This window comes from Dreissena polymorpha, chromosome 6, assembly GCF_020536995.1.
Source record: "Dreissena polymorpha isolate Duluth1 chromosome 6, UMN_Dpol_1.0, whole genome shotgun sequence".
Taxonomy (NCBI): Eukaryota; Metazoa; Mollusca; class Bivalvia; order Myida; family Dreissenidae; genus Dreissena; species Dreissena polymorpha.
In genome coordinates, this window is record NC_068360.1 from 70,731,977 (window position 1) to 70,747,953 (window position 15,977).

General features: G+C 34.6%; 1 protein-coding gene across 3 annotated transcripts in view; it reads left to right on the forward strand.

The window, feature by feature from the left end:
• LOC127833644 (GTPase-activating protein skywalker-like) overlaps window positions 1-14,455 on the forward strand; it is a 73,867-nt gene extending 59,412 nt beyond the window's left edge. For all 3 annotated transcript variants that reach the window (XM_052359032.1, XM_052359035.1, XM_052359033.1), the window contains 3 exons: window positions 250-408; window positions 4,758-4,966; window positions 9,633-14,455. In XM_052359032.1, coding sequence (XP_052214992.1) covers window positions 250-408; window positions 4,758-4,966; window positions 9,633-9,768 — 504 coding nt within the window. In that variant the 3' untranslated portion in view covers window positions 9,769-14,455. The remainder of the gene's footprint in view (window positions 1-249; window positions 409-4,757; window positions 4,967-9,632) is intronic.
• Window positions 14,456-15,977: the final 1,522 nt, after the last annotated feature.

Genomic DNA, 15,977 nt, shown 5'->3' on the forward strand with positions numbered 1-15,977 from the left:
GATTATTAAAAAAAACTAATACACTAATATGAAATAACAGTTATCCATACAGTGACTGATCAATAATTCAGTCATTTGACCAACGAATTTCGCAACAGTAAAAAAAGGGGCCATTTGAAGTCAGAATTAAAATAAACTTGTTGAATTCCCCAATTTTGGCATACACACAATCTTTTTAGCATGATTCATGGTATGGTATGGTAAGTCCCGTTTTTGGCAAAGCTCTAGTTTCGTGTGTTTTCGTTGCAGTTGTACGCTGTGTGGACGTGGCTGCCCAATCGGTTCTCGGTGTGTCAGCCTGAGTTACTGTACACTACAGAGGAACACGGAACCAGCCTGGTTACCCTGTACCAGCGGGTGGAGAACCATCAACCAACTGTCATAGTCATCAAAACTACCAATGATGAGGTACTATTTAACCCTTTTCCCCATCAGAAGCAAAGTGAAAATAGCTTTTGCAACCAGCATAAACCAGAACAGCCTGCGAGTAACTCACAGTCTGTTGAGGTTTAATGCTGTTTGCTACTTATCAGTATCTAAGGGTTGGAATGAAGCCTGTAAGCCTTTAAAACTTTAATCTTGTAAAAAAGATCTTGAATTTACTTTAACTTTCTAAGTGACTACAAATGCATCAAAATACATATCTAAGGGGTAAAGGTTAAGAATCATATCTTGTGTTTCAATCCATTGCTTTTGCTTAAACTGATTGTATTGTGTATGATTGGTATATACTGTATTGTATTGTGTATGATTGGTATATACTGTATTGTATTGTGTATGATTGGTATATACTGTATTGTATTGTGTATGATTGGTATATACTGTATTGTATTGTGTATGATTGGTATATACTGTATTGTATTGTGTATGATTGGTGTATACTGTATTGTATTGTGTATGATTGGTATATACTGTATTTGCCAATAGAAATATATTGTATAAACTAATGATGAGGTAGTTAGTAGCGATAACCAGAGCTTTAGAGCCCCATTCTTGGAAAAATGGGCTTAATGCACATGCGTAGTCCCAGATAGGCCCGTGCAGTCCACATAGGTTAATCAGGGACGACACTTAATGCTTTTATTTTATGTATATTGCGTGTACCGGAAGTATCTTCTTAGTGAAAGTTCAGTTTAGGTGGAAAGGGGTTGGCCCTGATAAGCCTGTGTGGACTGTGCAAACATTCATGAACAGTTCATGCTCAACAAAAGGGCACGATTTTCATGAAATTGCTTTACTAATTTAATTTGGTTACTGAATATAACAATTAAAATTCATGAGCTAGGTAAAGAACTTCAGTTCATGCATAAGAGCTGCTTTTGTTGCGAATGAACTGTTCATGAACTGCTCATGAATTATATCAATGATACAACAAAATAAGATTTATGAAACAATACTTTATGAACCAAATATATGATATAAATATTAATGGCTATAAAAACAACAAACATTTTAACACTGTTAAATTAATGCAAACAAAATATGGTTGACGATGTTTAAAACTTCTAGTTGTGCTGTTGATGATGACGATGATGAAAATATTGATGATTACGATGATTACAATGATGATGATGATGATGATGATGATGATGATGATGATGATGATGATGATGATGATGACAATTTTAATCAAGATGATGATAGCAATTCTTGTGATGTCTGCATGATAAGAAAATTATGATAATGGTGAATATTATTATTGTTACAATTATTTTTATTTATTAAAACAGATCTACATATTTGAGTCAAAAGCTTAAGCAACTTTATATCAGACAGTCTCTCAATTGTTCGTATGAAAAATTGCTTATTTCCAAAATTATTATTATGAAATTATCTTGACTAATCTTTAAAGTAAGAATTCATTAAAATGATGCAATATTGAATCTTTATTTCAAATCTGAAATATTTGTACAGAAAAACCCTATTTTTTTTAAACATCAAGAAACTATAAAATTCCCATACCAGTATATTCAACATGCAGGTTGGTAAAGTGCAAACAAGGAAATACTGGACATATATACAACTTCCTGATGATGATGGATGTTCATGTCTGGGCTTGTGAACTCCTGATATAAATCAGGCGTTAATGTGATACTCGTGAACTCTATACAGCATACTTGTTTGTTTGATCTTTGTAGGAAATAAAAAATAGATAGTGGCTTGTTTACCTTAAACTAGCCTCATACTAAGTTCCACAGGAGTATTTAATAAGCATTGGGCAAAAGAGGTTAAAGAAATCTCTCATGAAGGTTTAAAGAGTTTTCAAGGACATTTTAAAGGTCTGTCATTTCAGATGCAAAGTTATTTAGGTTTACAGCCTCAAAAATGTTGGAAATAAAATCCTTATACAAAGCCAATACTTTCCCTCAAAATCACTTTTACCAATTTGATCACTGTAAATCATCATTATATATGGGACATTAAGTTTTGATGACTGTAAATCAGCATTATTCATGGGACATAAAGTTTTGATCACTGTAAATCAGCATTATTCATGGGACATTAAGTTTTGATCACTGTAAATCATCATTATTCTTGGACATTAAGTTTTGATCACTGTAAATCATCATTATTCATGGGACATTAAGTTTTGATCACTGTAAATCATCATTATTCACGGAACATAAAGTTTTGAGCACTGTAAATCATCATTATTCATGGGGCATAAAGTTTTGATCACTGTAAATCAGCATTATTCGTGGGACATTAAGTTTTGATTACTGTAAATCATCATTATTCATGGGACATTAAGTTTGGATTACTGTAAATCATCATTATTCATGAGACATTAAGTTTTGATCACTGTAAATCATCATTATTTATGGGACATTAAGTTTTGATTACTGTAAATCATCATTATTCATGGGACATTAAGTTTGGATTACTGTAAATCATCATTATTCATGGGACATTAAGTTTTGATCACTGTAAATCATCATTATTTATGGGACATTAAGTTTGGATTACTGTTAATCATCATTATATATGGGACATTAAGTTTTGATTACTGTTAATCATCATTATATATGGGACATTAAGTTTGGATTACTGTAAATCATCATTATTCATGGGAAACTATAATTTGATCACTGTTAATCATCATTATTCATGGGACATTAAGTTTTGATCACTGTTTATCATCATTATTCAAGGGACATTAAGTTTTGATCACTGTTTATCATCATCATTTATGGGACATTAAGTTTTGATCACTGTAAATCATCATTATTCATGGGGCACCTTAAGAAAATCAGAAATCCTTGAATGTTTGTGCTCCCCAAAGTCTTTTTTTTTTAAGAAGGACATTTCAGACTGACTTATATAAGTGAGTTAATAGTGCATCTTAGTTTGATGATCTGCAAAGGGAAATAACCTGTGACTAGCATTGGCAGAACAGTCACTAGAATTACTCCGCTGGAGCTAGTAATATGAAAGGAAATACCAAATAATACCCTCTGACATGCTATGGGATATTTACATGCTATGGGCTATTGACATGCTATGGGCTATTGACATGCTTGGGGCTATTGACATGCTTGGGGCTATTGACATTCTATGGGCTATAGGCTATTGACATGTTATGGGCTATTGACATGCTATGGGCTATTGACATGCTATGGGCTATTGACATGCTATGGGCTATTGACATGCTATGGGCTATTGACATGCTATGGGCTATTTACATGCTACGGGCTATGAACATGTTTTGGGCAATGGACATGCTATGGGCTATTTACATGCTATTGGCTATGGTCATACTATGGGCTATGGACATGCTTTGTGCTATGGACATGCTATGGGATATGGACCTGCAATGGATATGGACATGGTATGGGCTATGGACATGCTATGGGATATGGACCTGCAATGGATATGGACATGCTATGGGCTATGGACATGCTATTGGCTATTGACATGCTATGGGCTATTCAACTTGACCTATTTTACAATTATATTCTAAGACATACTTCTTTTCATGCTGGCACTTTTTCTGCAGGTATTAGTATGCTTTGCTTGAATAGCCAATAAACATTCATCCTCTTATTGGCGTTACAGCTAGTTTATAAGGAAATGCTACTTTATGCTTCATTTTATGACCGAGCAACACATGCACTGATTGTGAAGTGTTGTTACTTCTCAATTTATGTGAAATATTGCCTTGAAAATTATGAATCTGTCCTTGTAAAGGCCTTGCGTTTTGATATATGAATTGATTATGAGTCCTTAGTTGGTTTTAGATTCAAGGGAAAGTAATGTATTTATTCAAAAAAAAAATTCAACTGCTTTATATTTTGTGTGTTTTGCTGGATAAGCAGTCTTGAATATCCATCGAAGTCATTTGTTTGCAGGAAAATGAAAGACTGCCCCATTACTGCAGCTTACCACGATAAAATTCATTTACTGGTATATTTGTCTGCATGAACTGTAGTGGTTTAAACAAACAAATGACTTGTTTGTGGCCATAAATAGTGTTGTTTTTTCTCTAGTCCTTTTCCAATGTGGTTGTGGTACATTTGTTGGTTGGTCAACCCTTAAAGCCAGTTGAAATTTAATGTCCCACACATTTTTACGCTTTTTTTCCATAGCCACTTCATGAACATGCTAAGAGCATTCGGCTTGTTCAGTCTTCTTAATTTCGGACTGAACAATTACCTGGTAGGAGATGCAAGGCAACAAGAAGAATTTTTCCCTTGAATTTCATATTTCAGCAACCCTTTAAACCATAATTCTCAGTTATTCCATGATATATATTGCAGATATTTGGTGCGTTCTGCTCGGCTGACTGGAGCGATCGCAGGCAGAAGAGTTCGCTGCTGTCCTACTTCGGGACGGGCGAAACATTTATTTTCACACTGTACCCTATCAAACAGAAGTACGAGTGGGTGGGGCTGAAGGACGAGAACATACCAAACACCGCAAACATGTTCCAGGCGGGAGACAACTCCATCTTGACTATTGGAGGAGGGTATGCGTGTTAGGTGTTTTCTTTCAAATTTAGAGTCGGTATGAGACCCATTGCCAATGAGAAAATGTATATATTTTTCCCAAATGGGACCATAAATTCCCTATTAAAAGTTTGATTGTTTATGCCCTCGGATCAATTGATTTTTTTTGTGGCCTGTCTGTCTGTCATTGTATGTGTCTTTCTGCCATGTATGTGTCTGTCACAAACTTAAACCTTTGTTAAACTTTTGCAATAATTTTTGCAATATTGAAGATGTATAGCAACTTGATATTTGGCATGCATGTGTATCTCATGGAGCTGCACATTTTGAGTGGTGAAAGGTCAAGGTCACCCTTCAAGGTCAAATATATGGCTTCAAATCGGCGCAGTAGGCATTGTGTTTCTGACAAACACATCTCTTGTTTACATATGGGCCATGCTGTGTGAAAAGGGGGTTTACCCCGGTAATGCATGTGCATAAAGTGTCGTCCCATATTAACCTGTGCAGTCTGCACAGGCTAATCAGGGATGATACTTTTCGCCTAAGCTAGATTTTTGCTAAGAAGAGACTTTCTTTAAATGAAAAAAAATCATAAAAGCAGAAAGTGTAGTTCCTGATTAGCCAGTGTGAACTGCACTGGCTAATCTGGTACGACACTATGCACATGCATTAAAACACTTTTGTACAGAGCACGGACCATATGTATCTAAACATTAGATCCACCTTCCATTCACTTCTGTAAGTTGAATCACACATTCTTGACCCTTTGCTGCTCAGAATTCTCACACTTTCTTGACCCTTTGCTTCTCAGATTTCTCACACATTCTTGACCCTTTGCTGCTCAGATTTCTCACACATTCTTGACCCTTTGCTGCTCAGATTTCGCACACATTCTTGACCCTTTGCTGCTCAGATTTCTCACACATTCTTGACCCTTTGCTGCTCAGATTTCTCACACATTCTTGACCCTTTGCTGCTCAGATTTCTCACACATTCTTGACCCTTTGCTGCTCAGATTTCTCACACATTCTTGACCCTTTGCTGCTCAGATTTCTCACACATTCTTGACCCTTTGCTGCTCAGATTTCTCACACATTCTTGACCCTTTGCTGCTCAGATTTCTCACACATTCTTGACCCTTTGCTGCTCAGATTTCTCACACATTCTTGACCATTTGCTGCCCAGATGCCCACTATGTTGCATTTGTAGACCCCTTGAAAATCAAATTGAACTAAAGACCTTTTTTTAATGATTGAATTAAATTATTCAAGTGTTAAAGGCTTCATTTTTAACCCTAACATACTGATGAACATCAAACTGCATACAATTTTGTATGATGGTTGCATAAAGCATTGCACTTTAAAATATTTTAGTATATTGTAACCTGATGGTTGCATAAAGCCATTTCACTTTGATTCTGAGCTAGAAAGATTTAGGACTGTTGTAAATAATTTCCATTGTAATATTTTATAAATGGAATTTTTGCAAATCTTATTCCAAAATGACAAAAAATGAGCTTAAACTAGATCCTGTATCTACCAACATATCAAAATTACAGAAATTTAGCCAATATTTCAAACTATTTATTAATGAGTGAGTAGAAAAACATTGATCAATCCTCACCTCTGTTAGTACAAGGCTGGTTGTTTAGCTAAGCTAGATTCAAGCCTGCATAATAATCACAATAATATGATTAAATTTGTATAATTTTTATGCCCCCTTTCGAAGAAAAGGGGGTGTATAGTTTTCCCACTGCCTGTCAGTCTGTCACACTTTTCGTGTCCGCTCTCTAATTCAATTTTTTTTCATCTGATCTTTACCAAACTTGTCGAGTCGGCCTTTGAAGCCGCGTCATTATGTGGCGGCATGTCGCATTTTGCCACGAAGCTTCGCATCTGTCCGCCAAGACATGTTGAGGCAAGCAGTGATCGGCGACATGACGCCGAGTTGATGCGCATTTTCAAATCAAAATCTTTATAAAATGATTATTTAGTCAAAGAAATTTAAAAGAACAATTATAATAATATAAAAAAATCACAATTAATTTAATGTGTGCGGATTCAAAATAGATAAACAAGTTGATAAAAAAGCATGCTGTTGTTTTGTTTTTAGTGATTGCATTCCCGTTTCTAAAGAAATTGATGTCATCCAGATGCAAATAATTATTATTAAAAAAAAATGCAAATATAAAAACGAATTTATAAAAACAAAATATGATTATTATGGACATGTATTAATAAAATTCCAATAATCATTTATCATTGTCATTTTTATGCCCCCCTTCGAAGAAGAGGGGGTATATTGCTTTGCTCATGTCGGTCTGTCGGTCAGTCGGTCCGTCCACCAGGTGGTTGTCAGACGATAACTCAAGAACGCTTAGGCCTAGGATCATGAAACTTCATAGGTACATTGATCATGACTCACAGATGACCCCTATTGATTTTGAGGTCACTAGGTCAAAGGTCAAGGTCACTGTGACCCGAAATAGTAAAATGGTTTCCGGATGATAATTCAAGAACGCTTATGCCTAGGATCATGAAACTTGATAGGTAGATTGATCATGACTAGCAGATGACCCCTATTGATTTTCAGGTCACTAGGTCAAAGGTCAAGGTCACGGTGACCCGAAATAGTAAAATGGTTTCCGGATGATAATTCAAGAACCCTTATGCCTAGGATCATGAAACTTGATAGGTAGATTGATCATGACTAGCAGATGGCCCCTATTGATTTTCAGGTCACTAGGTCAAAGGTCAAGGTCACGGTGACCAGAAATAGTAAAATGGTTTCCGGATGATAACTCAAGAACGCTTATGCCTAGGATCATGAAACTTGATAGGTACATTGATCATGACTGGCAGATGACCCTTATTGATTTTCAGGTCACTAGTTCAAAGGTCAAGGTCACAGTGACCCGAAATAGTAAAATGGTTTCCTGATGATAACTCAGGAAAGCTTATGGCTAGGATCATGAAACTTCATAGGTACATTGATCATGACTCGCAGATGACCCCTATTGATTTTCAGGTCACTAGGTCAAAGGTCAAGGTCACAGTGACAAAAAACATATTAACAAAATGGCTGTCACTACAACTTAGAGCCCATATGGGGGGCATGCATGTTTTACAAACAGCCCTTGTTAGAATCGGCTAAAGTACTTTAAGTTACTGTGTGTGCGTTTATTGCGCCATATGATTATTTTGTTTTGGGTTTAATTTTTACAACAACATGTATTAGCATATAACCATATTTAATGTGTCTGGCCAAGTTAGTTTGTTTCCCGACTGTAGTGTATGTATTTCACACATAAACAATGTCACATGTCATGTTTTGGCACATACAAGTGGTCAAAGCTTCAGCAGATGGTGGATTTATATATAATTACTTGTTGTTTTTGCTATTATATTTTAGCTGAGACAATTAGCAGTTTGAAGCCACATCAATAACCAACACTTAATTATCAGCGTATTATAACTATTGTTTGACTATGCGTATATAAAGTAGTTTCATTTTGTTTATATTATATAGTTGATTTCTCTAATCATTACCCGATAATCCCGTATATTCCAGTTTTAAAGCAAATTCCGGTAAATATTCACAATATAAATGCTCAAGGCACACACACATTCGCAATTATTCTTAAGTATCAAATACATTTTGGCACTTGTTACTATTTAAAGATGTGATGAAATAACGTCCAATTGTGTTTTGTTTTTTCCATAAATCGCCTGACGTAATGTACATGTTTTTATACAACACAAAATACACCCAAACTTTCCATGCGACGTTCTCAATGTCTGCATAATTTTCGCGCGCTCTTCATGGAGACAAAGGATATTTTAGCACTGTTTATTTGACGCTAGAATTTGTTTATGCCGCATTAGCATTAAAATTCAGAAGCTTGTTTCGGATTACAAATTTAATAAAGCTCATTTCAGAATCGAACGAAACATTAACATTGTGCGTAATTTATTCAACGATAATTTGTTAAATCGCATTACGTGTCATATCGCTTATAATAACCTGAAAATAATAAATATGAAAGTAGCGTAAATCTAGGTTTCTATGCTTCACAAATGCACATGTACATGTAGGTGTATATCTTTTCACTCAATCTGCCGCGTACATGTGCGGCGGATTTACTCCGCAAAAGAACGCGATGTTAAAACAGACTTGGCGTCGTTGCACGGATCGATGTCGAGTGCCGCTGCGATACGCGGTGTGAACACACCTCTGCGTACTAAATTTCTGGCCGTGGCATAGCCGCGGATTATGTTTGTTCCGCGTTGGCTGTACTTAAGTCAAGGGGTCACTTAGTGCATTTCAAAGATCTAGTGTGGTGTCTGCTCTCTAGTCGAAGTAGTTTTCATCCGATCTTCACCAAATTTGGTCAGAAGTTGTGTCTAAATGAGATCTAGGTCAAGTTCAAATGTGGGTCATGCCGGGTCAGAAACTAGGTCACAGGGTCACTTGGTGCATTTCATTAACTTCTATGAAAGCGTTTATTGGGGGCATATGTCATCCTATAGAGACAGCTCTTGTTTGCTGAAGTAATAAAAAAGCTTTGATATATACGTTGCTTGTAATATTTATGCTATCACCATCTTAATTTTACAGGTTGTATATCAATTTTTTTTAGCAATTGCCCCATTTATTTGATAAAAACTTGGATGATTTCTTTTGCAGGCACGGGGAGGCCATATTCCTTGACGAGAACTTACTCCACTGTCGCAGTGAGAAGTGTGACACATTTAACAATGAGCCGCTAAGTCAAAGTGAGGACTTCAAGTGCAAGGTTGTCGAGGTGTACGGTCTCTCGTAGAGTTTTCTAGGACTTCAAATGGAAAGTTGTCAAGGTTTATGGACTATCCTAGAGTTTTTGAGGATTCCAGTAGAGTTTTAGGACTGCAGTAGAGTTTTGAGAACTTTAGTTTAGTTTTGAAGGACTTCAGTTAAGTTTCAAGGACTTCAGTACAGTTTTCAAGGACTGCTGTAGAGTTTTCAAGGCCTGAAGTAGAGTTTTCAAGGACTTCAGATGAGTTTTCAAGGAGTGCAGTAGAGTTTTCAAGGACTTCAGTAGAGTCTTCAAGGACTTCAAATGCAAAGTTGTTGAGGTTTGCAGACTCTAGTAGAGTTTTCAAGGTCTGAAAATGCAAATTTATAGAGATTTGTAGACTCTGTAGAGGTTTGAAGGACTTTAAGTGCAAAGTTTTGAGGTTCATAGACTCTTGTAGAGTTGTCAAGGTCTTTAAATTCAAAGTTTTGAGGTTTATGGACTCATGAAGAGATTTCAAGGACTTAAAGTTGTTGAGGTTTAATTAGGTGTAACTTCATTCCAAAACTGTTTAGGTTTATAAATTCTCATGCAATTCAGATGCAAAGGTGTCCATAGAATGCTATCTATCCTGCCTACGTTCTTGAAGAGGCCTGTCCATAGAATGTGATCTATCCTGCCTACTTTCTTGAAAAGGCGTGTCCTTAGATTGTGATCTAACCTGCTTATGTTCTTGAAGAGGTGTGACAGAAACTGGATACAAACAAAACTGGTTGCTTCAGTATGATGTCATTAATGTTCTTCGCTTCAAATGTTAACTTTAACAGAATAAATCGTCCCAAGTGGAACAATTCATATTGTCACAGTTCAATGATTGCATTTATTTTTAAGGTCAGGATTTATTGACCTTTGTTTTAAATTACATAAGGCTAAAGCCTTTTGATTGGAGGTTCTCTTTCACTCTCAAATAATTCGATCAACAATAATTCCCACTGTACCCTGTTTACAACAATGCATCGGTTGGGGATAAAATGCTTCTTGTGATAGCTTCTTGTTTGAATGATTTGTGACCTTAATTGTTTAAGAAACAATATATTTTGCCAAACTGACGAGTTCTGTGTTTTACTTAGAAGATATTTGTTCCTATGTTTAACTTGGGGTATTTATTTTCCCTGTAACATTTGATGCATGTATTGTTTTATACTCTTAACATTCTGTACAAATCAATTATCGTGACATTCCTGTAGGTTTGGAGATTATTAAGTTATATGTTATAAAGCTGACAATTTATTATTTGCAAATATGTGTAATGCGCACCAACTTTTTAAAATTAAAATTTCAGGTAAAAAACTGCACATAATACATTGTTAAGTATGAATGAGCTAAGACTGTGTCTGCATGTAGTGTTTCTTACTAAATGTGTGCAATAATATGAGGTCTGTTGCTTTCTCTTTAAAGTTCAACTTTAGGTTGAGAATATAGATTATGGTAAAAACATTGAAGCAACTGTATAAAGTGTGGTCTAAAATCAGTATTTAAAAAACCTGGTCTGTCTGGTCCATGATTGCCTTTCTGTATGACAGTTATAGCCAAGTAAGACTGTTAAAGTACTTATATTTGTTGACATGATTTTTCAACTAAATGTCTTTGTCCAAAAATTGTTTTGCATTAAGCCTGTAAAACTAAGAATATTAAAGGCAGTGCAGTGTGTTATTGAGGATATCATAATGTTTTTGACAGAGCAATAATTTGCCTTGAAATAATTTACTTTCATTGAAGTCTGTATGTGTTTAGTGGTTGGCTGTCTTTAAACTATGCAGTTATCATAATCATCATTTTTCCATAATGTGCAATTGTGTTTTTAGGGCATTTTTATAGGGTTTTATTTATTTTAAACCAAAATGGTTAAATATCTTATGAGATTTTAATGGTCTGCTTTAAAGCTATCGGCGCATTTTGGAAACAGATGAGAATTTTCCAGAACGATGCCAATAAATCTCAATTCTGTTTCATTTTAAATGTAAGGGCATGAAAGTTTTTATGGTAGATAACGTCTTGGTAATAATTTTCCAGGGAAAAAACTAAAATTACCTCAAAATGCTTTTGTTTTGTTTTAAATTTTAATTTAAGGTGTTTTCAGAGTTAAATTATACCATAAGAATATTTTATTTCATTTCATTTTTTACCTCTGTTAACAACATTTAATCTGATATTACTATCTGTTTAATGTACAATAAGAATTGAACAAAAAACGATTGTATGCATGTTTTCATTTCAGTACAGATAATAGTGGTGTTTCTTATAGCTGGAAAGTTTTGAGTTTCATGTTGTTTATATTATGTCCTACTATTCATTTAATTTCATTTGATTTAATGTGATATAATGTTACCATTTATTATTAAACTAAATATCAATTCCTTCTAAAGTGGATGTGATATTTATTTGTGTAAACTTATGTTTAAATAATAACAAACTGTTTGTGCTTTAGCTAATCATTTTCCCCCAAGGACAACTGTTATTATTTGATTGATACACCCAGTGTTTGAAACCCTTTGGAAAACAATTAATCCTCAATTTAAAATAAGTCTTATGAACTTTAAAAGTGTTATTGTAAACACATTCCCTGGGTTTGGAATAAATCAGTGTTTTTTTACCTGTAAGGTCATGTTTCCATTCCGCATATATTGCAATATTTATTTATATGGTGAATACTCTTTAGCATTTAATTACTCTAAACTTCTCAAGGACTTAAACCGAATGAACCCTCATGAAACTTGAAAAAAGAGATTTTATTTGTCTTAGTCTCCCATACTGATTGCCCATGTTTTATGATAAAATATCATTTTTGTCTGAACATAAGTCAATATGTTTTTCCTCTTATGTAATTGTAATAAAGTTAATTAATGATTAAGTTCACAACTCCAGCCTTACTTATTATGCCCCCCCCCCCTTCGAAGAAGAGGGGGTATATTGTTTTGCACATGTTGGTTGGTCGGTCGTTCTGTCCATCTGTCTGTCCACCAAATGGTTTCCGGATGATATCTCAAAAACGCTTACGCCTAGGATCATGAAACTTCATAGGTACATTGATCATGACTCGCAGATGACCCCTATTGATTTCAGGTCACTAGGTCAAAGGTCAAAGTCATGGTGACTAACCAGTAAAATGGTTTACGGATGATAACTCAAGAACGCTTAAGCCTAGGATCATGAAACTTTATAGGTACATTGATCATGACTCGCAGATGACCCCTATTGATTTTCAGGTCACTAGGTCAAGGTCACGGTGACTCGACACAGAAAAATGGTTTCCGAATGATAACTCAAGAATGCTTACGCATTGGATCATGAAACTTCATAGGTACATTGATCATGACTCGCAGATGACCCCTATTGATTTTCAGGTCACTAGGTCAAAGGTCAAGGTCATGGTGAATCAACACAGTTAAATGGTTTCCGGATGATAACTCAAGAACGCTTAAACCTAGGATCATGAAACTTCATAGGTACATTGATCATCACTGGCAGATGACGCCTATTAATTTTCAGGTCACTAGATCAAAGGTCAAGGTCACGGTGACTCGAACCAGTAAAATGGTTTCCGGATGATAACTCAACAACACTTATGCCTAGGATCATGAAACTTCATAGGCTTATTGATGATGACTCGCACATGACCCCTATTGATTTTCAGGTCACTAGGTCAAAGGTCAAGGTCACAGTGACAAAAAATGTATTCACACAATGGCTGCCTCAACAACTGACAGCCCATATGGGGGGCATGCATGTATTACAAACAGCCCTTGTTTCAAGGATTATTTTGCAATTATAAGCACAAGTATACAAGAGCATTAGTTTAAATAATGACATGTGAATGGTCTATTATTCACATAACTAAGAATTTAAACTTTATTAAATGTACATGTGTATTTGTGAATAATCCATCTCATACCCAGTGAATGTTTTGTTTTTGTAACTATGCTTATATTGTGTTTCTAAGTATACTTACAAAAACATTCATATTGATATCATGTTTATATATTAACATACTATTTCTTTATGTGTCTTTGAATATGAATACATGTTTTGTGTCAGACAATTTAAGTATGAGAAAGGCTAACAAAGGCGACACAGTTATTCACATATTCTAAGGTAATGGTTAATTATTATTATTATCTCTTATTGACTTAAAAAAATGGTTTCAATTTTGGTGTTTTAATAGTTACCTAGCATTAATTGGCGTCAATAAATGACTATATCAGCAACCTGTACTTAGTCAAGCTATCAGCTTTTAAGTTTTATATTTCAATCGTTAAAAACTTATTTATGGGTGAACCTTGTTTAAATATAAATTTCCCCTTAAAATTAACTTTATTTTAGATTTTTTAGGAACTTGATTGATATTGTCTGTGCATTAAAACATGAATTTTTACTTGTTTGCTGAAATCTACTAGTCATTTGTTTGTAAACCGTGTTTAGAGATTAGATGTTTCGTAATTTGTTTGTTAACCGTATTCGGAGATGAGATGTTTCAAGGAAGTGCTGGTTCTTATGTGTTATACAGGTATTTTGCGTAGGATTAAGGGAACTGTGTTACAATAAGTTGCTCTGTGTTCGACTTGTTTGTATATTGACAAGTGTTTAATGTTTTAAATAATTTATGTTCGTTGGCGTTAAATTTTGTTTTTTATCAAAAGATGTCTTTTATGGACATGTAAGTTTGGGGAATGCTCATTTTGGGAATAATGGCAATAATCCCATTCCCCACCCACACATATATATTCTTTGTTTAGAAAAAAAGTATGCAACACAGCTTCTAAAGAAAATAACTTTGGGTCCCGATGTTTGTATGTCCGTCAAAGTCACAAGAAAGTTTTATTTATTTTTCTTGACATTATTTTTCAAAAAATGAGTTATTATTTAGCCGAAATATGATGTTCTATCAACTGTAAATAATGTTTTCATACTGCAAGATTTGTACTGCAAGGAATGCAAATAAATTTATCACACCTCAGGCTCTGTTGATGAATGTGCTCAATCGGCTCTATGTATTTGTTCCAAGGGTTATTATTATCTTCATATTTATATAGCTCTCTCTGTGTATTATATATCTAAAACATGTTATTGCTGTTTCTCCTTAAAATAATACAGACAACACATTCCATAGAAATTTTCATTTGAACTTAAACTGTGAATAAGAGAGGAACAAAATAGTATGTGCAAAAGTTTACACCATTTTATTTTGACAATACTGTGAGTCTTTTACGAATTTTTTAAAATAAAATACTCTTTTAAAATATACAATTACATAGTTCAAAAGTTGTGTTTTTTATATACTTAATCTTGCCAGTAAGTTAGTTATATACAGTCAGCAGAGTAATTCTACTAGAACAATTTAAATCCTTGCTACATGTACTATTTAATTCTTTATACGGCTTTCACTTAAGAAAATGTTCAATGAAATAAATCTAGGTTTCTAGGTTTATTGTGTCTTTTACCTCAATATTTTGTTGGGGCTAATGTGAAGCCAATGGACATGATACAAAACCTACGAAAATTACCGCCATACAATGTCACATACAAAATAATTATCACCTAACCCATGCGTTTTGAGAGAATAATATTGTTTAACTCTTTATTATATAAGTAAATATTATGCATGTGAAACAAGGACAGGTTATTTTTAACTCCAAATGTATGATTTGATCACACCTAGAAGAAGAAAACACTAACATGTTACACACCAAATATTGAACCCTGGGCTGACCCTTGCGGTGTCTGTGTTGTTAGGGATTATCAATGACATTAATCTATATAAATCAGTTGACCCCTGAAGCGCAAACAGTTTTGACCACGGAGACATGCTTTGAGGAAAATAGCAAAGAACCACTATATGGTTGGCATGCAACGCAACAAACCATAGGGCCTTGCGGTTTCAGAGAATGATTATATTATTTATATTTATAAGCAAAACAGTAACCCCTAGGGAGGGCAAATTTTCTGCATGATTTGAACAAACTTCAAAGAGAACCTCATAACGATGTTACACACCAAATATTGTAGTCATGCCTCTTGTGTTCACTTCACATATATAAACACTATAACTCTCTCTAAATATAAAATGAAATGCAGCACATGTTTTTATAAGTCTATAACTCACGGTTTCTTAAATGAAATATTCACATTTTATGTACTAGAACTTTCACTACACAAAGTTTGGATCAAGATCAATTCAAGCGCAGTCTGATCAGGATCCA